This window comes from Pleurodeles waltl, chromosome 10, assembly GCF_031143425.1.
Source record: "Pleurodeles waltl isolate 20211129_DDA chromosome 10, aPleWal1.hap1.20221129, whole genome shotgun sequence".
Taxonomy (NCBI): domain Eukaryota; kingdom Metazoa; phylum Chordata; class Amphibia; order Caudata; family Salamandridae; genus Pleurodeles; species Pleurodeles waltl.
The window spans coordinates 723644767-723671861 of record NC_090449.1 but is presented as its reverse complement, the minus strand read 5'-3'; the positions used below and the strand labels follow the sequence as shown (position 1 = coordinate 723671861).

The 27095-nt window shown below is 42.2% G+C and overlaps 1 protein-coding gene across 5 annotated transcripts in view; it reads right to left on the bottom strand.

The window, feature by feature from the left end:
• Positions 1-7130: 7130 nt before the first annotated feature.
• NRP1 (neuropilin 1) overlaps positions 7131-27095 on the bottom strand; it is a 290386-nt gene continuing 270421 nt past the window's right edge. For 4 of the 5 annotated variants that reach the window (XM_069211236.1, XM_069211237.1, XM_069211238.1 and 1 more), the window contains 5 exons: positions 26060-26197; positions 15519-15790; positions 13515-13611; positions 12228-12290; positions 7131-10881 (listed from right to left, as the gene is read on the bottom strand). In XM_069211236.1, the coding sequence (XP_069067337.1) occupies positions 10595-10881; positions 12228-12290; positions 13515-13611; positions 15519-15790; positions 26060-26197 (857 nt within the window). In that variant the 3' untranslated portion in view covers positions 7131-10594. The remainder of the gene's footprint in view (positions 10882-12227; positions 12291-13514; positions 13612-15518; positions 15791-26059; positions 26198-27095) is intronic. The other variant, XM_069211239.1, reaches the window with a different exon arrangement.

Sequence of the window (27095 nt, the reverse complement as noted above, 5' to 3'; positions counted from 1 at the left end):
CCCCAGTCACCCCTGCTGCCCTCAGTGAGGAGGTCATTGACCTCCTGAGGACCATCATTGTTGGGCAGTCTACCCTTTTGAATGCCATCCAGGGTGTGGAGAGGGAGATGCATCAAAGCAATGCATACCTGGAGGGCCTTCATTCGGGTCAGGCTTCCCAGCAGCGATCGTTCAACGCTCTGGCCTCAGCACTGACGGCAGCAATTGTCCCTGTCTCCAGCCTCCCTCTTCTAACTCCATCCACCCAGTCCCACTCCCCTGTTCCTCTGCCTATCCCATCCACACCTACAGACCAGCCTGCACACACCTCAACATCCAAGGGCAGCTCATCCAGACATAAGCACCACAGAACACACAAGCATTCACCCAAGCAACATACAGATGCAGACATGCCAACAGCCACTACCTCCTCTGTGTCCCCCACCTCCTCGTCTCCCTCCTCCCTCCCTGTGACGTCTCCACTCACACCTGCAAGCACACCACCATCAGCCATTACACCCATCACCAGCACACCTTCCAGTACAGTCCGCACACGTGCAGTCACCACCCCCACTGCCATGTACACGTCCCCTGTGTCCTCTCCCAGTGTGTCTGTCACCCCCGCTTCCAAACCACACAAACGCAGGCAGGCACCCAACCAACAGCCATCCACCTCACGTCAGCCTCCAGCCAAAGCACCTGCACCCAAAGACAGCACACTTGACTCTCCTACAACCACATCCTCTTCCTCCACTCCCATACCCACTCCTGCTACCCTTCCCATGGCTCCTAAAAAACTTTTCCTCTCTAAAGTGGACCTCTTTTCCTCACCTGACCCACCCCCTCCATCCCGTAAGAGTTCCACAAACACCTCAGCCACCACCAGCCCAGCAACTCCCAAGAACGTCGTGTCTGGTTTTTGGAGTCCGCCCTTTCCTTGGGCTGGGACATCGTCCAACAGCAAAGGCACAGCCAGCCCCCCCCCCTGGGAAGAGGAGCAAAAAACTGAAGGCCAGGCGCGACAGGCCTGATACACGTGCCCCCAAGGAGGGTAGGCTTGCACCGTCACCTGCCACATCGGGTAGGGGAGCCAAGGGCCACGGAGAGTCTGCCAAGGAGGCCAAGGGCAGCAAAACACAAAAGGCAGGGAGCAGCCGACCTAGCCATGAGGGCCCCACCAGCCCCATTCCGGGGGTATCGGAAGGGACCCAGGGCCCCAGGACTCCATCACAGGAGGGCCCCGCAACGGAAAGGTCTGATGCTGACTGAGCGGCAAGTATTGGCCAGGTGTGGTTCACTTGATACACAAGACAGGCACCGCTGAACAGGGGCCGCCGTGAGAAGCACCGCTGAACAGGCCCCGCCGTGAGAAGCACCGCTGAACAGGGCCCTTCCTGTCAAGCACCGCTCCGCTGGGCCCTTCGTGTCAAGCACCGCTCCGCTGGGCCCTTCCTGTCAAGCATCGCTCCGCTGGGCCCTTCCTGTCAAGCACCGCTCCGCTGGGCCCTTCCTGTCAAGCACCGCTACGCTGGGCACCGCCGTCTCAAGCACCGCTCCGCTGGGCCCTTTCTGTCAAGCACCGCTCCGCTGGGCCCTTCATCTCAAGCACCGCTCCGCTAGGCCCTTCGTGTCAAGCACCGCTCCGCTGGGCCCTTCCTGTCAAGCACCGCTCCGCTGGGCACCGCCGTCTCAAGCACCGCTCTGCTGGGCCCTTCCTGTCAAGCACCGCTGGCCCATTGGCAGTCCCGGTTCTATGTCGGGCAGGGCTTTACGAGGCACTCTGCCCACCATGCCTCCTCCATGCCAGTGGACTCTGTAATCCACCTGATGGACTGTGGCTTTGCACTCCCCAGGATGCAACAGTGGGCAACCCACCCACTGTAGAGACTTGAGAGACTGTGGCTTTGCACTCCCCAGGATGGCACAGTGGGCATGGAGGCCCTTCGTGGATCTGGCGTCGTGGACTCATGTGGCTGAGGTGCCCCCCCTTCCCTTCCCCCTGAGGTGCCTGTTTTTCATTTTTTGTAATGCCCCAGCAGTGTTCTCTCCAATGGACTCGATCTCGTGTGTGGGCTTTGCCCATGTGTTGCTGAACATTGGCCCACGGACATTTGAACTTTGCAAAACTGTGCCGGACTTTTACTACTTGTATGGATATGGTTCTAGATGTGTAATAATTCTTTATATATTGCTAAGATCCCAATACTTTATTGTTGCAATAATATAGTTCTAATTTTACAATCATTGCCTTTTGTCTTGGCTTTTTTTGTGGGGGTTTGGGGGTGTCACTCTGACTTTTTAATCTGCATTTGTGTGTAGGTATATCGGTGGGGGTGGGTGTGTGGCGTATGTATGTGCCCGTAACCTTTCCTCCTCCCCCCTTCCCTGTGTCGTAGGTGCAGTACTCACCGTTGTCGTCTGCGGCGAGGTTCGTGATCCTGGAAGAAGAGCAGAAAGGCAATGGCTGGGAGGATGTGGAGTTCCGGTTCCATGCTGTCCCAATTCCGCGTGGAGTGTGTCGGGGTAAGCGTTTTCCATTTGAAATGTCTGTTTCCGCCGTGTTTTTATCGGCGGGGCTCCCGCCCCGGAAAAGGTGGCGGATTGGTAAGTCGTGATAGGGTGGGCGGTACAGTGTCTGCCGCCTGCCTGTTGGCGGTGACCGCCGCGCTGTTTGTTTGTCCCGCCGTGGCGGTCGGAGTGTTAAAGTGGCGGTCTGTGTTGGCGGTTCCCGCCAGGGTCAGAATTCAATTTTTTTGACCGCCTGCCTGTTGGCGGGTTGGCCGCCGCTTTATCACCGACCGCCAGGGTCAGAATGACCCCCTATATTTACACACTATCTCAGTAGGGGCTTTAACACAGTCATTTTCCTACACTATCTCTGTGGGGACGTAAACATCCTTAAAACCACACACTTTCTTTATGGGGACTTGAACATCATTGTAATAACACACTACTTTTGTGGGGACATGTACATGATTACTTTCACACATCGACACTGTGGGGACTTGAACATTCTTATAATTACACATCATCTCTGTTTGGACTTGAACATCATTATCTTCAAATTCTCTGTATAGAGACTCAAGCGTTTACTTTACACACTATTTCAGAATGAACTTGAGCACAATCATCTTCATACACTATCTTTGTGGAGACTTGGTATGATTACCTTTGCACACCATTTCTGAGACGACTTGAACACTCCCATAATCTTACACTATATCTGTGGAGACTTTAATATATCCATATACACACTTTACTTCCGTGGTTACTTTCCTCACACCTGTAGACATCTCTGCAGAGGCCACTACTACTATTGGGCCACAAAACCCTTCTGTGGGCATCATCACACACAATCCCAAACCAGTGATCAAATACCACACCTCTGTGGGGACCTTTACCAACCATCCCTATGGAGACAGTAACATTAACTGCATTTCTATGGAGATGTGGTCTAATAACTACTTTGACAAAAATATAAACAAGTGATCAAACTCTCGTTATCACTTGACCACATTGCTTGATTCCGACTGTTAATTTCTTTATGTGTTAGTTCCCTTATCTCCTAAACTTTTGAGCACTAAACAAGGGGTTAAATACACTTTTAAGTGCATTTTTGTAATCATGACATGATATTTTCTAACAAATTAGCATAATCTATGTTTTGAGTTCACTTAGGACATGTGCAGCAAAGCATATATGACTAGATGATGATGTTATGTTTGTATATTGTTAATCAAATACATTTTTAGCCATGTGCCTTTGATTGTATTCAATCACAAAGGTTAATTATGTCCTCACAAGGATGGTAGTACATTTTTAAAATAACCGTAGATTTGCAAATTTGAAGCAGGATTCACTATCATGATTGTTTTCTCAACTTTTTTTCTGTTATACATCATTTAAAAACATTGGGAAAGGTTAGTCCCCACAAGGCACACAATCCACATATAGTCCCACAATGGTGTTAAGACATCTGTGAGTCTGTTTTTAGGTGTTTCTGAATTGTTTCTCAGATCCAAGCTTATTTTAAGTTTGAGATTGTTCTTGAAAGGCCCATTGATTTGAAACTCTTTTCCAGTAATAAACCGTTTTTCTGGTTCACAGATGATTTTTATTATTCTAAAATATAGCCCATTTCTCAAATCAAATGAGTTTCCAGATTGAAAGGTATTTCTTGGGTGTACGTTACTTCAAATATGCATGGTTTAGTTGCAATTCAAGATGTGTTTGTTGATGTTAACTAATTAGCAATGTAAAATGCTTTAAAGATGCTTCTCAATTGGAAGTTGTGCACAATCGTAGTGTTTTGGAATCCATGCTGTTTTTGAGTTGTTCCTTGAATTTGATGTATATCTGAAATCTTAGAGGTGCCACATTTCTTTATTACACACTTTTCTAAACTCTACTGTTCTAAGGGATTTTCTCAATCTTAACTGATGTCAGGACTTCTGTTACATTTACAGTAAACCTCTTTCCACTATTATGGTCACCTCAAGATTCCTATCCTGAACAAAATCAATTTTGCTGAGAATATGGCTGCACATCAAAAACAATGATTCAGCACTTTGCTGTAAATTATGCTACTTCTCTGGTGAACAAAATGACCGCCCATCCTCCTACCGTTTTTTCTGCAATTGGAGTTGGGATAGATCATGTCTGTTTTTTAATACAGGGAAGGTGGGGTGCCACCACTGGGAGAGAAACAAGAAGCCCTACCTTCCCTAGTTGCATCCTTTGTAATACTGTGGAGATTTGCAGTACTAGAAAAATTGTGTTTTATGTGCACCTCATTATGGCTTTCTAGATGGCTTGCTCTGGCAAGCAAGGGGAATAGCCATTACCTGTAGACAACCTCAATGGAGCAAACACAGAGGTACTCATTCTGAGATCAGTCAACAAGCTTCTGTATTTGGGAACTATCCTTTCTCTTTTGTCAAATGTTCTTTGTTTTCCACAACTGAAACGAGTGCTGACATCTATCAGTTACCGTGGAGTCATCATTCCATGTAATAACTGGTGTTTGATGGTTAGAAAGTGACTAACTACAACTGGTGATGTCTCTGGAAAAATAAGGGCAAGAAAGGTGATTATAACAGTTCCAGGATCAGGGCGGCCTCCTCAAGGAACCTGAACTCAGCCCAGTGCCAAGGATTGGATGACTGACTGGCTCTTGGCCATCTGCTGGTAACAAAAAGGGGGACATAGAAAACCTATGGGCATCAATGGGGTGGGGACAGTGCAACCTTACCCTGAAACTAGCTACAGAAAATGAAGCAACTCAATGACACGATACTCTTCTTTCTTTGTCCTGAGCATCTGGGCTGGGTTGAAGATGGAAGCATCAAAAGGAAGTTTCAACCTCTAAAGAATCAAACATAATGGAAGGGCTTAAAACAAAATCAATGACAGAAGTAGCTACCAAATGGATACAAAAGACACAGAAATTATATGTAATCAAAAATCGAGATCAACGTCCATGCTGAATGATTGAGGTCAGGAAACCAACTAAAGCAATTCTCAACAAAATCAACACTGTTAAAGTCGTTGATTGTGAAAAGGCCAACAAAACTTTCAGACTCAAAGATCCCAATTATTTGAAGTTAAATAGAGTAAAACACTAGAAGATAAAAAGAAGGGTTTCATGAGGCACAAAGAAATCTGTTACTTCAAAAAAGTATGGAAAAAAAGAGCAACTGATCAGGGAGATTGATTTCATAAATATTTTTCTATTAGAAGGTGTCATCAGCTCCTTATGAAGATGTGGAAAACATATAGGGGGTTATTCTAACTTTGGAGGAGGTGTTAATCCGTCCCAAAAGTGACGGAAAAGTGACGGATTTACCACCAGCCGTATTACGAGTCCATTATATCCTATGGAACTCGTAATACGGCTGGTGGTATATCCGTCACTTTACCGTCACTTTTGGGACGGATTAACACTCCTCCAAAGTTAGAATAACCCCCATAGTCTCAATGTCTTCTAGAGGAGCACTGCTTGAGGACCATCAAGTACCGGAAGAGGTAGAAGAGTTAATGCAATACCCTCCAGAAGATTATGAAACAAGAGGAGCTGCTTTACTGAAGAGGGGAAAATCATCCCCACCTAATGTTTAAAGTTAGCCCTAGGTTCCATTGGCACAGCCAGTCATCATAACAGGTTCAGTAGTCAGGCGACATACATGACTTTGCATTCCTGGATTTAAACCAGAATTCTGGCTCATTTCATAAATAACTCATTGGATGGTGAACACCTATTCAGAAAACTACTTGATAAAATGCTAGAACAAATAAAAAAAAGAAGATACAACAACTAAGGCAATGGGTGCTTTAAATGATAGACTCACATACAGATGTGGAAACTGAGCTCAAAAAATGATGATGAGTAGACAAATGTGAACCTAACGGGAATATGTCCATCAACAAATTCATTATGGAGAGCAATTGCCTTTAGGCTCATGGAAGCAGGGGGGAAAGGCACAGGCCCTGTGGCCATTTTGTGCTAGAGAACTAAGGAAGAGTTAAGCATAAAAGACTCTGCTTCCACCTCAAAGTGGTATTCTTTTCACTTCCATTGACCATACCATACCAGGCCGTTGACCATACCAGACCAATCACTGGACATATAATGCTTTATCACAATCAAAAGATCCCAAAGGATTACTGAGCAAAGTTCAATTCCAATCCACCAATATAATGACCAGGATCAGGTGACTCAGGAAAATGCACATCCTGCTGCTGATACAGGATGTGCTGTTAGCTTTAATAAACAAACTATGCACATCCCTGGCTGACAATATATGTCCGAAAAGCTCAAGCCATCCACTAGATAAAAGTATGATTTTAATGTATTTGTTTATTTAGTCTTATTATCCATTCCGATATTTTGTAAATCTGTGATCATTGCTTGCACATGTTGGTAATGTCACCTTAAAATTTTTTATGAAATTTGGGAGCTTTAGCAAGACTACTTTGTGAAAAGTTGCTGATCCATAAATTAGAGGAAATTAATCTCTTGATGAATATTATTCCTATAGTTTGGATTTCCTCATTCCAGTCTTAAATCTTTGTGTACTTTTAATGTTGTAAATACAACCCCAATCTGTTAAAAAATATATATGTAAGACAAATAAATGGTGTAACTAATAAGGTATTTTTATGAAAATGTTTTATTCAACTGTATCTTTGGAATGTAGTAGTCATAGTTTGGAATTAAATTACAGTTCGGTTCTATGTGATCTTATGCTACTCAATGAGAATACAAATGTGATTTAAAGTTAAGGCTTCGCTGTTCATCTTGAAACAACAATTTACAAGTGTCATTGTCATAGAAAATAAAAATTTCTGTAAAAAAATTTGCACAAAATTTTATGATGGTACAAAACATGAAGCAATAATATACCAGTAAAATGAACTCATTTTACTCCAAAACAGTTTTAAGTTTATCAATAAAGAAAAAATATGTTATTTTACATTTTTAAAATTATGAAACAATCTAAAACAATATAAACAAACTGATTTGTAACACTGCTTTTACAAATTATTAACTTTATAAACATATAATATTTTTAAATATAATTATCAGTGCAAGATTTTTTAGATTTGAAGTTGCAGTATCATTTTTCATTGCTGATTGGTTGACCCCTTAGAACGATTTCTTATGTATAGTGCTATAATCATATTGCAACATCTCAAAAGAAGAGGGGCCACAGGATGCCATTGCAAACTTGTACTGACTGAAAATAGTGGCATATACAACCTAAAATTCCAAAAGCCCAAATTTACTAAGGTTTTTTTGTTGAGTTAAAAGAATATTAAGCCACAGCAAGCCAGGAAACAAGGCCTTGATTTATCAAGGGATGTGTCTTGGCTTAAGACATCATTAAGAATGTCCTTTAGGTTTTCAGACAGTTATGATGCTCATTTTCTGCATAAGAAAGATTTAAGATTGTCTTAAACAGTGGAAAACTGTTTCCAAATTTGGCTGTATTCCCAGCATAAAAGAGTCTTAACAATGTCTTAAACCATGGGAAATCTTTGCTAAACCAGTCTCAAAGTTCCCAAGCAAAGATGCAAGTTTGTTGTGTGTATGGTCATTCAGCGTCCTATGCCTGTTTAAAGAATACAAAATAAATAATCTATGAAAGACCAGTATTCTAGGTGGAAATGAGTCCACATAATCAAAAGACGCCTTGAATTTCACAGCGGTTACATTATTAACTCATTATGTTTAACTGCTATGTGAATTACAATATATAGTCTTTATGTTACAGTTTTATACTGACATTCCCAAGTTTCCCTGTATTATTTTTGACTCTTTTAATCGGAGAGCTCTCTGTCATGGACAGGGATATTAAGACCAGCTGGAATGATGTACACATTTGTTCTTGCCCACTAGAAATGGCTTTCTGCTTCATTTCAGAATCTGCAATAGGTGTAACGTCTTTCCCTACCTTTCTAAAACACTTCCTATATTTGTCTGTATACACATTGAATAAATTAACAAAGAAACAATTTACAACTAATAAAAGCATGGTAGAAAGTGAAGAACAAAAGCATGTTTGTCCCACAGTCACTGCGGCCACCTGAGACTGTGGTCACTGTGATTTACTACTTTTTTTAATTTAAGACGTACAACCATTGAAGTCTATCCAAAAAGCAAGCATTTAAGAAATAGGTATTACAATACAGTAATGTGACCTAGTCTTGTTCAAATGTTAACTAAATATTACTAAAAATATAATTCTCCCAACAAGTGAAAGCTCTGTATACTCATCATATATCATCCAAATACACTTGATTCAGACTTGCAGCACAACTTACATCTGCCCCAGCAAACATTGTGGGACTGAACTGGATTCCAGATGGTTGCCATTGCCGTTAATAATGCTCATTGCAAGGAGGCTACAATTGTCCCAGGCTCAGTGATTATCCCCAAGACTTGAAGTTTAGCAGACAAAGTGCTCAGCTCTTAGTACTCTGAGATGATTCTGACTTTAGGGAGGAATGCCCATTTGTGATATTACTGCATCCCTTAGTGGCTCCACAAAGTGGTTAATGTCCAGTGCCTGCGTGCTCTCTCTATCCCACTTATGTGTGGTCCTTTCAATGAACAGTTAAAGAAAGGTTTAGCTCTGTAAGACTAATTGTGTTCCAGTGTCTTTGGGTAACAACTGGTTTACTTGATAGTAGAGATTCATAAATGCTTAGCTTTTACATTCTATTACATTCTGATTTTGCTGTAAAATAAATGTATGTCTGCTTTGAAACAAGTGTGGATTACTTGGCCACTTAAACCTCTTAAATAACTCACTTGGTGTCCCAGTAAATGTTATTTTATCGATCAGTTTTGCAGTGAAACAAGCATGACCTGCATTATGGAAAAATGATACTGTCACTTTAAGCTGCTAACAAGAGACTAAAAGTTAGACTTTTGAGGACTAAGTTCAATTTCCCTTATTTTTATTTGAACATGGACGGGGAATGTTATTTAGATCCATTGCCATTACGTTCAATGATTTGAAGCTGCAGTGTCCTCTCCTCTTGATTATGGCAAATACTTAGGTGATCTACTCAGAGTGAGTAGACATCTGAAAATACATTCTATATGAAAGAACATGAAAAGGAGATATTGCAGCTTTATACAAAAAGGTAACAAAATGACATCTAACATAACACAGAGAGCAGGATTCTAGAGCGAGGTTGCCAAATCTCGAGTAGCCCTTGCCTTCTGTAGGCTACCTATATACGAGACGTATATTTTCATTCTAGCCACCAGAATACAATTATAGACAAGGAGGGCTTTTACAGAATAAAAGCGTCTGAAACCATTATAAACACAATAGAATGCAGTACAAACACAAAAAGGCACTTGAGAGGACATACACTAGCCAGTGCCAAGAACATTTTCTCAAGGGCAGGCAGTACACTCTATTGCCTGTTGTGTCTGTCGGTGGTGCTGTATATGTTCTGGATGGAATAGACAAGCACGGTGTGGTAGAACAACACTGAAAGAAAACATCAATAAACTTTATACAGCTTGATTCACAGAGCCAACATATTCTATTGGTACTGATGCTACAGTACTTCAAGGACACCCTAACCCTTTATTGCCTATGCACAAGACCAGCAATTATGCACAAACACAGGTAGAGGAGTCTGAGAGCTGGCTGCTACTCCTGTCACTTCGGGGCACTGACCCACAAGGCAGCGTATCCCTCTACAGGAGCCCATCAGATACACTTTTTGACATTATAGTGGATTTGAACACTAAAAAAGCACCCACAGAAGAAAAACAAAACAAAACATAACAGTAAATGGTAGAGGGGTTGTAGGGGGGTTACAAACTATAAGTCAATCATACTTGGTCTCAATACCAGCGTTAGATTATTCAGAAACAAAACCAACTGAAGAAGCTGACTGTACATGATTCGGATTATAACATAGTGTCCATGTTTAGCGATTATATTCACTGAAGCTCCTGAGAAAAGCTTGGCTCAACGTCGATCAACGCACTCCTTTAAGCCTGTACAGTAAAATATTAGCCGTCCACACAGCACAAACATTGTGTCCTTCCAATCTGATACGTGGAAACTTCATTGCCTATTTCACACCTTCATGCCTCTGAATAAGTATTCTGTGTGTTCAGTTTTTCTTTTTTTAATTTAACACCATCCACAAGTTCAAAATTGTAATTTTCCAGAGCAGACAAATTTCTTTCCGACATTCCATTATGCCAACAGGCACAGTAAAGGACGACGCCACAGATGGCTCCCAAAAGGACCCCCAGTGCGCTCATAGCTATGATTGTTATGAGAATGGGATCCAACGTCTTGAGTACATTGCCAGGCTTTTTAGAGATGTCTTCAGTGAATTCATTATCCACGTATTTAGGTGTGAACCCTGAAAAAAAAGAGAGATTGAAGGGTGAGTATCAACAGTTATAGAAATATGCTAACATATAATATGCATGGAATTGCTGTTAGTGAACTACTCTCTTAGTGTATGATTCAACAAAGTCTCTAGCAAAATGTCAGAAATCTGCTTCCACAGGTTTCCTACCTGTTTTGAAGTTTCACAAAAATCCACCATTACTGCTAGGAGCACTTGTGGCAATGACCACAGCATGATTGCTTATCAAAGTTTATACAATAACTTTTTGCACATGGTGAACAATTGTCATGAGTAAATCATGTGAAAATGGGAATTTGATGATTAGATTTTTTCTTCCTTCTGGAGGAAATATTTTTTCTTTGTATAAACAATTTGCTCAAATGAAGGTTCTTTATGGTGTAATGATTGTCCAATCCTAGGGAAGATTTTTCCTTATATACCTGAGATTCTGCTCCAGGCATTCATCATAGCACTCATCACATCACTTTTGGATTACTGCAATTCTCTTTATCTTAATATCAATAAGTCTTGTGTCAACAAACGGTTGTTCAGAATGTGGCTGTTCACCCCATTCTGAATATTTCAAGGCATGGATCGGTCAGAGGAGGTATACGTTCCCTTCATTGGCTCCCAGTTAAAAAGAGGATTATTTTCAAGACTCTTGGTATGGTCTTCCTTGCCTTACATCAAAAAAGCTTGATTCAGTTGAACTCTTTTTTTCACTGGCACATCCCAGGCAGGTGGCTTAGGTCCACCCTTAGAAACTTGTGCATGTAACCAGATTTCGCATGGTCGCGGGAGGTAAGGCCTTTTCGGTGGCTGCTGCAAAGCTTTAGAACACCTTGCCGATCCACGTCAGAGAAATTGACTCTGGCATTTTTAACAAAACTGTTGAAAACATGGCTCTTTAGCCTTCACCTTCCTTACGTTTTGCTTTTGCCCTATACCAGGTCTCTTCCACTAGCGTTTTGACATCTTAGGGTTTAGTGCGCTCTAAAAGTTTTAAATACAAAATACAAATACAATCAAGAAAGTTGGACATAGTATGGACATTCATGCAACTTAAGAGTAATATGACAAAGTCATAGTAGTGAAAGTGCAAACATGTGAAGAAGAATGAACACACTTCCAGTGAATAACAAATGAGTGAAATCAGTAAAAATGCACTTGCTGCAAAATTTATAAGAGCACTCACATTTTCTGAACTTTGTTATAGTAGTCTTCAACTGATATTCCGAAGTAATAGAAAATAGTTTGAAGCTGTTGCTTCTCCAGAAATGTTCCGACACAAGTCACTACTTATACAATGATTGGTACTGTTCCAACAGCAAACAATCTCATGCTACTGCACCTACCTGTTTCATTAATTTCAGAGTCGTCTGTCTTTGTTTTATTGTTCATATCAGTGTGTTCTGCATCTAGATACGAAAAAAATATGTTTACGTTTAGGCAAATCAAGTAATGACCAAATATGTCATATGCTTAGTTCCAGGCCCTTTTTTTAAGGAACCTTAAGTGAAGGTGGGAAGAATAGTGTATGATCTATATATACTAGGAAACACACATCACAAATCTAGCTTTGGTTTAGGCACTTGAGGCTAACGATGTTAATATGTTTTTGAATCTACTTCTGTGTAAGATAGCTTATCTAACGATACATCTTTGCTCCTTAAATGCAAGCCACAGTGGTATATTTGACTTATTTTAACTGAGACGGTAAAGACATTTCAGGATTAGGCTTTGGCAAACTGTGACAACTGCGTAGACTCACTATTGACAGTATTTACACAAGATGTACAAGAAAGTGTGTTTTAAAAACTGGCATTTTTTGTTGTTTTAAGTTGTTTAAAATACCCATACATTTCCTTAAATCGAGCTGTTGAAATATGAATGCCATGGAACCACAAAATCTTAACTCGAACCCTTGTCTTTACTGAGATAGTCGACTATGAAAATGGAATGCTCAGCTATCGATTGAGCTCGGAATGTACTACATGTCCCCTCTTAAACTGCCGAGGACGTTTCTGTTCTCAGCTATTGTATGTACATAAGTGATTACGACAGACATCCGCTGTAGATAGTAACATGTAAAACAAAGGCTGTTCTTATCTAATGGCATCCACAAATTAATAATGTAGTGCTCTACAGTACACTGTTCTTCAGTGACAAGGGGACATAGTGCATATTAAAAATTCAAGAAACTCAATTGATTCCTGTAAGTGCACAGGCCACTTATAGGGGTGGGCATAATTCCCATTATTCCATGTAGCGCAATCATGTGCAATTACCCAAAAATGCAGCTAGATCATGCAAAATTATGACAGAAGAGTAATTCTGCATTTAGTGCTATCTTATTAAAGCAAAATGCCCGTTTGAGTTTAAAATATGCGCAAAGATGCATTTTGCGCTAAGGAAATAACTCTTAATGCAACTCAACATAAACAACAGTGTGAGCAGCTGCTCACGTTCACTAAATTTGCTCTGGCGGCAGGATTTGTTCACTCACAAATTACTCTTAATTATGTGAGTGGGCGTAATTGTATTAGTATAGGTACTTCTGCATCAAAGAGTAACATGGAATGATCAAAATTACTCCAATTACTCTGACATAATTGAAATTCCCCTGAGGTCTAGTCACTTACCTTTGCAATCGCCAGGTGAAATGTGGTTGGCTATATTGATGTCATCAACTGCGATACCTCCAGTATTTCCCTTTCCAATTTCACCTTCCACAATCACCTATGGAAACAGAAGAAAGTAACATTTTGGAAAAATGGTTATGCAATGTGCAACAGGTTTACTAGAATGAAAGATTGAAGAAATACTATAATATTGACAGAGAGCATAATGAAACACTATTTGTGAGACACTTGAGGCCCAACTCTCAATGTTTTCCCTCTGGGAATACGTGACATACTTTATGAATCTCTGTGACATTACAGGCTGCAGTAGGAAAATAAAGGATTCTATGAGGTCACATAATTTATTTTTGCAGTTTGGATTAATCGGGGGACACAGGCAGAATTCTAAAAAAAGGCAGATTTTATTTTTTGTGATTATATTTAACTTTAGTTTGAATGATCACTCTTGTGTTCTGTCAGAAGGGTATTTAAACTGCAAAGCTTGCCCTATGATTGGAGCTTCCACACTTGAGAAAGGTTAATAGATGAACACAGTTGAGGTTGTGTGAACAAGGCTTTGTGCTGAAACGCGTCACGGGGGCTGGAATCTTTTCAATAAACCACCATTTTGATAGTCCGTGAGTGTCTGTGTATTGTCTTTCACTGATAAAGACATATTTCACAGTTGAGGATATGAAGGTAATTTTAGTATAAGAGATACAATGGTATGTTCTAGCATCTCATCATATATATATTACAACAAATGTATTTCTGAAAGCTAGGCCATTTAAGAAGGATCATCTTTTTTCTTGGATTCCCACAAAGAATACAGCTGGCTACCAGTCTTGTGCTCTCTAGGCGGAATTAAGCTAACCTGGGAACATTCATTCCTTCTGCTTAGTCCAGAAAGGGCTAGGCATACATGTGCCTCCTAGGGACCACACCTTGACAGCATTATAAGCTATACACTTATTCTAGGTTACAGGGTGGCTATCTTTTCAAATTCTTTGCACCACTCTGACGGCTAAAGATGGCATACGCCCTACTTTCAGCAATACAGATTGCAAGTATACAAGCCCACAAGGCCCAGGAGCCATATATCCTAATCGGAAATGCAAATAAATTTATATCTTGACCTATCAGAAACCATTACATACCATTATAAGAGCCTGTTAGCACAGGATGAAATTGTACAGTACCACACAATAATTGGCCTAGCCCTTAGCAAATAACACTTTTTGCGAACATCTGTTCTTCACAAGGGATTAAACCTCTATCAGCTATAATACAGGGTTACAACCTAGAACAACATAGCTAGTTTTCCCACCATCTGCTGATGTTAACTCTACCTCAACCTGTACACAACACTTGTGATGCCAAGGTGTCCCAGCTTTGTTATCAAAGCCTACTGACCATTACTCATATCCTTATATATGTTATTCCATTTCTGTGTACAGGTTTGACCCAGGCATCCCTCATCTCTCATCAGTCAATGCCCGCCTTCTCAGTATGTCTAGTTTTGAGCACCAATCTTTGTATATGAACATCTAGACCTAGACATGTGGGATATTTTAGACTACCACCACCACCTTATTTATTTTAAGTCAATGATACTTACTATAACATGAAGCCCCGAAGAGTGTAACTTACCCTATCTCATCAAAGGTCCTATGAATTCTGCTGAGTGTTCTAGCAAGAGAATCATCCACTTTAACCACAACCTTTCCCTCTGACCAAGATAACAGACTTCTCAAAACAACCATACTTATGTGCAAGTCTCTTGGCAGTCCTAGAATCCTCGAACAATATGAAATACTTGCCACTTAAGGCTCTCTTCAATTGTACATTCTCCCAACCATGCATGCATACTATGACCTGCAATCAATGGGACAAGATAAAAAAACACTGCAAGAAAACACCATTCATGGACGAATGCTACAATGCCAGTGTGAACAGTTATCATCTCTAACTTATTTCAATCAATAACATCCTCGTGCATATCAATCAGGGATCTAACCACCTTACCTGGTAATGTTTCAAAGTCTTGTGAAGCAGGACACGTCCCTCCTTCCAGTGGTCCCCTTGATTACCCGGCATTGTCCACAGAACCTGGTCAAATTCTTCCGGTTTTTGGTACCTCAGTTTGACTCTGAGGGTACCCACGTGGCTTCCGTACATGAGATACCAGAATGTCATGCAATGTGCTGAATTCGCAGAGGATACCATGGGGCTCACCAACCGTGCAAATTTACCCCTTTGCTTCTCATCAGCCGCAGAGTAAATGAAATTTCCATCTCCTGCCAAAACAAAAACAATGAATAAGAAAAGGGGAATATTTTCCTCTTGTCAGAAGTTATAATTGAGGCATTTTATACATTTAATATTCCAACTTTTTAGCTTCAACTGGATTGTGCTGAACTCCATGCAGTGTATGATACATTGACGATTCACAAAGCAAGCTTTGTGATTATGTGCCACTCGGATCTGTTTCATCTACAGGCACTGTGACTTTGTAGCTTTTCTAACCTTTACTGCTGATCTTGTTTTTAATTATCTGTGCTCAACAGATGGCTATAGCTCATTGTGATGAGCTGTACCCTGCCACCCTGGGATCACTCGCAGTTCGAACAGATGGATATCACTAGGCTGTTCAGAAAAACTCCAATGCCTTCCGTCAGGAATTCAGAAACACCATGATCATGTACAGCTCATTACCCACAAGTAGCAGGAAAATTAAAGGCTACAGCCAAGGAAGTTGTAATAGAATAAAGGAGATGAGAGATAAAATGAGACTGTGCTTCAGACACGCTTTATCTGAAACCATGGAGGAGAGTGAGATTTACAATAGCAGGAGAAATTGACTCACGACAGTTAGCGGCAGTTTTGTGCCTGATTTTATAATAAATACAACTCAATAGGAAGGAAATTATTCTTCATAACACGTATTTTTAAACCTGTTGGGAGATCATTCCCTTACCCGCTTCGACAATATGTCCCTTCTTTAAAAATCCTTTATTTACATGTAAACTATTTTAGAAAATATTTCTATCAATACAGTTGGAAATAGATGGAACACAACTTAAAGGACAACAGGGCAAATACGGTGTGCAAAAAAAAATATCTATACCAGTTTGGAAATTTGATGAAGTTAAAATTGGTCCATGTGACATCTTTGAGATTATGTAGGCAGTCCTCAAAGATGTCCCTCATGAAATCTTAGTACATTCCTTCTAAACGTGGGCCAGTTGTCTGAAAGGTTTCTGCAGGCCCACAATAAGGATTCATGAGAGTAACTGTTCCATATGTGGAAGACATTTGTGATGAACTACTGCGGAATGCAGTGGACATCCCTGTGGCAGTGGACATCCTGAAAGAGGGGCGATAGCTTTGTTGTGTGATCCCTTAACATCTTTCTAGCTTCGCTCATCCATAATCAGGAAAAAGAGACCCAGAGTGCACATTGTGACTCTTGAACTTGTAAGGATGCTAAGTCACAATATTTAGCTAATTGTCCTGTAGGGCAAGAGAGAGAGGCCTGCTGTCAGACGTAGACCTTTGTAAGTTAAATACAACCGTCCAGATGAACTGTGCGCCACTGACTTAACTCTTGGCAGAGTAATATTTAGAAGCTGTGTTAAGATCTGTCTCTTTCCACGGCATGCAGAATGAACAGCAGTCAGTTGCTGGGCACATTTCCTAGGGATGTGCAGTGTTCACAGGATGCCAAACTATACAATATCCTGAATCCCTATTTTATGTAAAAATTCCCCTTAGTCTGCCTCTAAGATGCTCTAAGGTTATCACTGTTGCCCTGAATCAAAGAATGTATGGTTGAAATTGTGAAAGGCAGTTTGCCAGAACAGCTTTGTAAACCTGAATTTAAGTCATAATGAACAGTAATATTTTCTGGTACATTAAGCAGAGGAGAGGTGTGACACCTCTGAAAAATCTAAAACACAAATCAATTGATTTAAAAGCAGGCTGACAAATAATTCAGGGCTCCATCTACACAGATACAAAATAATTAGCATCATGGACACTTCTTTGATAATGATGTTACGGTTCCATGTAATAATGTTGAACTTGTAAATGTGGCAATGTCAGTTCTCATAAAGTAATGGCAAGCCAACATAACTGCCAGTCGTCAACATAGATATAGTTATATATAGCATTATAGGGCTGTTATTTGTGACTTGTTTCACACAATGAACACAATGCAATTATTATTGACGTGGTGGTTGGCATTTTGTTTAGTAAAAAAAAACAAATTCTGGCCACAAGCAATGTGCAAGGAATGGAATGGCAAGCATGCAAATAGCCAAACGTTTTCGAGGCAGCGTCGGCATCAAGCTTAAATATTTGTAGAACGTTTAAATCAATTCTATATTACATATTATACAAACATTCCAGAATAACTCATAAATATATTTATGTGAGTTGTGCTGAAAAAACAGCTTTGTCTAGTCTTCTCGAATAACCTGATCAGTGCCACAATCATTTTTACAGAGACCCCTGTTTGAATTAACCGAGGTAGAGAGGTTTCCATCACAGCCCTGCAAGGCTCCTTCTCGCCTCCTGTGAACAACAGTCAAGGGATGACATTTTGATGAGAACATGCCTAGATCTCATACCAAGAGTGGAGGACTTAGCTATTGAGTACCACAACCTGTTGACCCAGCTCGACATTACTATCTTTAGTGACAGAGATTCCCAAATTAGGAACAATGTTAGTATTTAATTCTAATGGATACTGTGAAAGTAAAGTGTGGACATTTCTTCTGGATGGTAATTAGAATGATAGCGGCTCGCGCATTTCTGTCTTAATTGCGCCTAACTCCTCTGTGCTTCACAGCTATTAACTCTCTCTTTAGATCTCACTGAGGCAATCAACTTTCTTTAGTCTCACTCAATCCAGTGCTATTTCCCTCATTCGAGATAATTAGGGCGAGTTATTTTAATTCCATATAAAGTGAAAATGTTTTATGTTCAATAATTTCCATTTAAATATTGTCTGTACTTTATGATTCCCATGTTCCTCATTAAGCAGTGGGACAGTAAGGCACATGACACCTGAATACATTATTATAAACAAACATAGCAGGCACGCATGCAGACAGAAATACACACGTGTGTGTGCGCACAAATACACACTTGTGTCCACTCCCAAAGATCCACAATGCCTGACGAGAATGATCTTTGTATTTCATGCCTGTTTAGATATCTCTGAAATATGAGCGCAACAACTGTAATAGCCTCTCTTCTCCATAAGTATTTAATGTGCGAGCATCTAGATGTTGACTGTCGTTCTGCAGCAAAACAACTGTTTCAGATGTCAGCCAAGATATGGATGGACTGTGAGTGCAACTGCAGAATCTTTTCTACCCAATCTTTAGCATCTGAGAACATATCTAGCTGGCAACAGTGGGGCGGAAGCCTCACAACCAGGGTTAGACTGGGATGAGAATTAGGCCCAGGCATTCGCCCCAAAAAGTGGCCAACATTCCCGGATCGTCCTTTTCATGGATCGCCATTTGAGTAGTCTCACTGGACTCATTTTTGGAGAAATGTTTATTAAATTAAGTATTTTAGAGCTTATAAAGCCAATAATATTGGTGAAAACTAGAAGCACTGCAGTTTGGCTGTACTGGTGGGGTGAAATAAAATGGCCCAAAGGCTACAACACTGATCTGTCTAGGATTGCCACCTGGCCATATTTTTTTACCAGTATTTTAATGTCCAGGCTGTTATGAAAATGTGTACTAAAGGTTTGACTTGATCTGTGACTGATAGTTAGCTCAGACACAGACAGAAAAGCATTGGTAACAATGAATATGGCTGTATAAGAGTCCTCTTTAATTATCATGCTCGATTGAGGAATCTTGCCAGATATTTTGTGTTTGTGCAGTTTTATACAACGTGAACTCGGCCCAAAGGCATTGGAGCGATTTACATGTGCAACATTTACATTACATAAGATCAAACTGATTCTTATTTTAGGCTTTGGGAGATTAAGCGATTTGTCCAGGGTCATGGGATGCTGAGCAGACGCTGTGACTGTTGTTTACATCCTCTCTATTTTCTCTCTGGGAAAGGTGGCCTCACTGCAAGACCTATGCAGAAGCACACATCCATCCACCAAGGCCTAAAAGACACAATGGCCGAGCTGACAACACTTTGCCCCCAGCGAGGCCCCTGCATACTCTCTCATCCCCCGCCCACCATGGCTTGAATATGATGACCTGGCCACGAGGGGTCAGGGGAAAAACACTGCTGCTGGACCACGTCTGACACCTGGGGGTCGAGGAGTGAATGGCCCAAGGTCCAGGGCAGCAACTGGCCCCCAGTCTGGTTCAGATGGGAGGAGGGTGTGAGTGACATGAAGATGGCCCAACGGGCTCATCAACATCCTCCCAGTAGACTGCTATACTCTCCCCCTTCTCAGTTTGACAGCATGGCAGGGGAGTAGGAAACTACTTCTGGAGATCTGTGCCATTCCCACGGGGTGCAAGATGAAGTCTGCTAGGGCCAGAACAATACCGGCCTAGCACCACTGTAAGCCCCTGCCCTCTGAGAGCCTGTCTGCCTATGATGTTGCCCACATTAAAGTGACCTGGCGGGGCCTGGAAGACAGTAAGGTTCTGTGGGAAGGTTGACTGTGGCCCTAAAAAAATGGCACACAGATAATCTGGAGACACTGGCCCAATGCCCGACCGCCCACCTTTCTAATCAAACCCTGCTCACAACCTAATTTAGCATCTGTCAGAATATACATTCCTTGAGAGTGAAACTGCAGCAGCCTTTCTTCTCCATGTAAGGTCAAATGTATTGGTATGTCAACGATTTAGTCCATGATGTAATCTGTGATGTTATGTGTGAGGTCATGAGAGTTGTTTGCAAGCTACTAAAACCAAACTTGAGAGCAACATCAGAATAATTCTCTGCCACACCCAGTTGTCAAGTAACATTTATGCCTAAAACTATTGGGGGAGAGTTACTATATTCTAGTGAAATGCATCACAGCAGTCAAATTTGCTGCACTGCAGTAGGAGGAAAGAGAAAGGCAGCATCAGATCTCTTAAGATATGATGCTCCTCCTCTCTTTCCCAGTGCTGGCTCTCTTTGGGCCTGTCTAACGTCACACACACACCTTTACACCAAACCCCAGAAGTGTGTGTGTGAAGTATAACATATGTTTTATACAGGAAGCTTAACTTTCCTGTGGAAAATACCATATTTGGACATACTTTAAAACTTTTCCCACGTTGGATGCATGCTGCCATTGTTAGTAGACATATCTCTGTGTCAAAAATCATGGGCGACAGCACGAAAATGCTGCTGTAGCACCCACAGGATGCCCCTTCACACAAAGTAACGCAAAGGAGTGTAAGGCGTTATATGCATTACTTTTTGGGAAACATTCCAAGGCTAACAAAATAAAAGGTTTAGCACCAGTTTGTGCCCCTTTTTGTGTCTCTGCACCCACATAGGGTCTTGATAAATATAGCCCTTACAGTGGGGCTATATGCTGTAGTCTAGGCATAGATACCACCAAAACTTCCCGCATCGTGTACTACTAGAACAGTTCGAGCTTCTTTAGAATTTGCAATGCAGCGCATTTGATCAAACTTTCTACTCTTAAGACATACAGACAACATACAACAGCACCTAATGGTGGAGAAAAACCGCTGAAGCAACAATGTGACTGCTAACATATACTGGAACCCTAGTATGTGTATTACTGAATACAAAGATTTGTGTAAACAATGATCCCTACACTTTGTCATAGGAAATACATTCAGAGTAGAGTGTGATTGTGGTAAAGAGGTTCATGGGGACAAGGTGGGAAACGTTTCCAATTAGATCTTAAATTAATTGTGGCCAAGTATCAGGCCGTACACTGTAATAGGACATTCAATGTGGTTCTGGCAAATGAGTGCTGGTAGGGGCCGATTTGGGAGGGACTCGGCTGCCAGCAGCCTTTCAACACTTACAAACGGTGGTTATCCCAAGAGATTTTGCTTAAGAGGATACAAACATCAGCTGCCTCTTGCGATACCAAAGACGTTTCAAGAGGGTTCATAAAGGCAACAGATGCCATCTTGTGTGGAGTTCACTGGAACTGACATTCTGTGCTCCTTATTAATTGGTGACACTGCATGCATTACAGGGTGTAGACTATTAACCTGTTAGGATATTACAGAAAGCGATATCTGAAATGAATTTTAAAGTGACCGCTACTATAGTATTAGAAAGTCTCCATATCTAACATACCATCAACGTAAGCTGTGTGTTAAATTCCAAATCCCTGTGCAAATAAGAATTCCAAGTTGTGTGGCCTACATCACAACTCCACTGTTTTGCCCTGACAGATTTCGGCAGATCAAAAAAGATGAATTTGATTGGTGGAAAAAAAGTATATAAAAAATAAAAAATACAAAACATGCAGATGTGGTGTAAGTACTGATTCTTTATGTTATGCCTCATTTCCCAGTGGAAAACGTGGCGAAAGAGATGTTTACCTTAGCAAATGCCTTCCCTTGGCCCATTTGTAGCCAGGGTCTATGTGTTTGTTTTACATGTAGAAGCAACAATAACTTCACTAACAGTGCTGACAGGAGTGGAGTATTTGAGCAGACAGAACCACTTAAAATATCTGAATAAATTATTAAAAAACGTGCACAACTCAGAGAATGAAATTACCTCAATGATAAGAGGCAATTAAATTGTGTGCCACATTTTAGATGCAGCAGTGGGTTTCTAAATTCCTGATTCTTTTTATTTTCATTTCTATTGAAAGCTGCAATAGAACCGTTAATTATACAAGTGAAGCAGTACAATGGGTGGGTCATTCCTTTAAGGATGCTCAATGGACTACCATCTCAAGGAAAGATTGGGGTTAATACTTTTCACTTGTTGTAAGTGAAACCTCTGGCCCGCCAAAATATCACCGCTTAAATCACCACCATTCAGCCTGCATCTAATTCTCATATTGTGCCTTTGCACATTGGTTGTTAATGTACATTTCTTCCCACACAGCTTTCTGACTAATCAACTTTTACAGAGTGTAGGAATGTCCACTCTTTCAGACATGGCTACCCCCACTTTTTGTATGATGTCAGTATTCTTACACTGTTTTCACAGGAATCCTGCTAATCAGGACCACAGTGATTGTGCTCTCTCCTACAAATGTGGTTGTCTTGGTACTTCTTATACCCCATAATTGGCATACTGGTGTACCCCTGTAAGTCCCTGGTAGATGGTACCCAGGGCATTGGTACGTCAGGGATCTCCCATGGGCTACATCGTGTATTATGCCACCCATGAGAGCCAATGCAAACTATGTCTGCAGGCCTGCCAATGCAGCCTGTGTGAAATGGTGCATGCACCCTTTCACTGCTGGTCACTACACCAGGTCACTCACTATAAGTTACCCCTGTGTAGGCCTTTTTAGCCTAAAGTGTAGGGTGCAGGTCCCTGGGTTTGTGGGCACTCCTGCATGAGCAGAGGTGCCCCTACAAACTCCAGTCCCTATTCTCTGGACTTCGTAAGTATGGAGAAGCCATTTTGTATATGTGCTGGCCACTGGTCACTCACTACCTGTGGTCCAGCTACATAATGGTAACTGCGAACCTGGGCATGTTTGGTATCAAACATGTCGGAATCATACCCAAATACAGTATTGGTGGCATGATTCCATGCACTCTGGGGGTTCCTTAGGGGATCTCCCAGTGCTGCTCCTGCCAGGCTTCAAGGGTCTGCGGGCAGTCTGCACTGCTGCAATCCCCCCCACCAAAGATACGATTTTGCCCTCTTGCTGCTTGACCAGCTTGAGCAGGGGACAACAGAACAAAGGATTTCTTGTAGGAGAGGGGTGCAACTTCCTCTCATTTGGAAATAAGTGTTACTAGGCTGGGGGACTGCTTTGAAGGGCACATTTGGTGCCCTCCTTGCATAATCGATTTGACCCATTCCAGGGACCACTGGTCTCTGCTCTGGCACAAAACACACAAAGGGAAGGGGAGTGTCCACTCCCCTGTCCAGCTCCAACCTTAGGGTGGTGCCCAGAGCTCCTCCAGGTGGTCACTTGGTTCTGCCATCTTGGAACAAAGGTGGGCAGAGGCCTCTGGGAGAATCTGACTGGCCAGACCAGGTAGCTGACATCAGTGACCCCTTCAGGTAGGTGGTCACTCCAGAGAGTGGCCAAACCCCCTTTTTGGGCTATTTTGGGACTCGCTTGTGGGCAGTTCCCCAGATTCATCTAGCAAGACTCCACAAGGAACTTTCTGCAAAGACACCTTCTGCTCTTGGCCTCTGGAACCTCCGTTGGGCTACACAGGAACCCAACAAGATTGCACCGCCTGAGAAGACCTCTCCTTGCAACATTGTTTCTGTGGTGCCTGTCAACATTCTGCAACATCTCCACAGCTGTGCATCCTCTGGGGTCGGCAAGGCTTCAGCTGCACCAAGAAGCAAGAAGGAATCTCCCTTGGAGTGATGGAGTCACTCTCCTGCATCCCCAGGCAACGACGTCCGTCTGGTGGGATCTTCTGTTCTCCAGATCTGCAAAGGTTCTCCAACACAGTTGGTGGTTCTGAGGGATCCTTTGGGTCTATCCAAAGTGGGAGATGGTGAGCCCTTGTCTCTGCCACTGGGACAGAATCCGTGTGCCCCATGACTCTTTCACCAACCAAGACTTGTTGACCTGTTCTCCGAGAGATCTTCAGACTCCAGGTAGCCCCAGACCCCAGCACTCTACCACTGCAAGGACAGTATCCTCTCAGAAACTCCAGTGACTTGGGACTCCTCTTCAGGTGTGCTGACTAGGCCTCACTGCAACTTACAGTGCCTGTTGCCAGTGGGTTGCTTATGGGGGCTCTGACTGCTTCTTCTGGCTGTCCTGCATCCTGCGGGTCTGCCCAGACTCCCCTCCAAGGATCGAGTCCCCTGGACCTTGCTGGCCCTCCACAGCTCTGCAACACCTCAAACAGCTCCTCTTGCATTTCCCTGTGTTTGTTGGTGGTCCTCCTGACCATTGACCCATCTGCAATCTGGCAACCATCGAGAGACAGCTTGTAGGTGACTTCAGGGACTCCTCTGCAGCTCCCGGATCCTGCAGCTGGACTTCATCCATCACCGTTGATCCGGATCTTCAGCTACAGAAGGGTGGGCATTGGCTCCTGCCCCACCTGGACACTCCTGGGTTGACTGGACTCTGTCCTCTTCTTTTGAACGTCCTCAATTTCCAGAATCCGACCTTGAGTTCCACTGGTCCAGTCCTGTTTCTGCATTCTCCAACCACGACATCCCGATGTTAGCCTATGGGTAACCAGAGTAACTTACCTCTCTGCACCCAGTCACTGGGGATCTTCTAGGTACTTACCTTGAGGAGTTCCACACGTCCCCAGCACTTTTCTAACTAGTGCAGGCACTCTGGTGGGGGACACCCTTTCCCATTCCATTTTTTTAGTATATGTTTGTCCCCCAATAAGGCCCTTGCTCATGTATGTTTTTCCTGAGTACTTACCAATGTATGTTTTGTGTGTTCATACCTCCAGAGGGAGGTATACTAATGGTAGTTTAGGTTGGTGTGCCTATAATAAATTACCTTTATTTTTGCAACACTGTATGGTTCCTTTCATTTGTGATAAGTTACTGTGTGACTAGTGTGTTATTGCAGGTGCTTCACATGCCTTCTAGATAAGTCTTGGCTGCTCACCACAGCTACTCTAGAGAGCCCTGGCTGTCTAGACATTGTAACACTGATTAATTGGCATTTGCCTGAACCCAGTATAAGGTGTAGCACTATACGTGTCCACCACACACTGGCCCAGCTTCCTACACAGAGTACTCTGTGAATTGTTAATTTTTGTATTCCAAAGATAGGCTCAGTATTTCCATAAGGCAAGAGTGGGCAGTGGCCTTAGGGTGTCACCAAGGAGGTGGCACCAAACATGTGTAATAGGCCTACAAAATGTACTTTTTCCATTGCATAGAGAGTGCTCCAAGTGGCAAAATTCTATTTTGCCAGGAGTTCTGAAAATATGTGGACTTTTGCTGTTCACTGAACTCTTTTGAAATAATAGTCAGTGAAGGTCATATTGCTATGATGTAGCATTCTCTGTCGATCAGGAACCAACCTCCCATCCTTCCACTGTGGCATTTCCCCAGTGGTTTGAAGGTGAGGGGACTTCTTTCACAGCTGGAATGACGACCATGGACCATCCATGTAAGCCAAACAATTAACTGAACAACAAAGCCCCATGCTAGCTATAGCCTCTTGCAACTGATTTTGATTTTTAGTCAGGCCCTCCTGTCTATGACATCAGAGTAAAAGGGTGCGAAATGGAAACTTAAAGCATATTTTCTTCATTACCCTGTGCAGCTGTCTGCATTAATGTTTATGTTTTTGTCTACAAAGGCATAAAATGAACATTGATTTTGGCTGCAGTTGTACAGCACTGACCACCCCAAATACAAACAGAGAAAAATACTACACCTTTACAGAATGTGACATAGTAAGTGGCAACATTAGTGTAAAATAGCACTATCCGGGAATTTTAAGTTACCGTTGTGATCTGGGACGGGCCCCATTTTGCTGGTCAGGATGGCCCACCTGAGGTCCACTTGGGTGTCGTGTTCCCACTGGCACAGAGTCTTGTCCGATCCGAAGCCAAACTCACACGTGAAGTTATCAACCATTATATCTGTAGGGGCACAGGAAAAGAGGGAATCAACAAATGTGAAAGTAATTTAAGACTTTTGCGTATTTTTAATCTATTACTCTAGCTTCTTTCATGGGTTTTCGCAGGTAGCCATTTTTTTAACTGATTAAAACTGATGTTCCTGGGCACAGCCTTGTAGTCACACCGTCAGAATGAGGGTGTGAGTAAAGTACTTTCAAATGTTAATCAGCTCTACAATAGTGGCTGGCAAGCAATAAGCTACACAGAATGTATTTGAAAACTTTGTTTGTCATGGGGAAGTCTGTGACCCCATTAATTATCAAATAGAACTAAAACGTGGGCTAAACCAGTGAATTTCCATGTTCTCAGTTTGCTGGAACGCATAAAAGCTGCGCTCCGAGTACTGTTAACCAATGTCCACATGGTGGCAATGGTGTACAACGGGAGGTGTAGGATTCTCCATATATTCCGGTTTGGAACTATCGCACTATCACAGAAACTCATATCCAGACCAAGCGAACTACAGCGATTTGAAGACTGAAACACAAACCACACACTCACCTAATTTATATACAAAAGCACCCCCTGCTCCAAGCATAGTATCAAACAGATGTGGATGTAATTTCCTGAAACAAAGCTTCTAAATATATGCCAAAAAATGGGTTAGTCTACACTGCAGTGAAAGAAAGCCCTAATTGGAGAACTGCACAGGGATAAGGAGGATGAAGAGGCGGGACGAGATGTGACCCCAGGACCACAACTGTCTCCTTTGGAACCGTAGAAGATAACTTGAATCCTGGCTTCTGCATAACATTCTGTGATTCTGAGCAAACTATCTAACTTAGCCCTGCTGAATAAAGATGGATCTGATTCTCATGTGCGCATTAAGGACCGTCACATATGAGAAAAGACCATCATT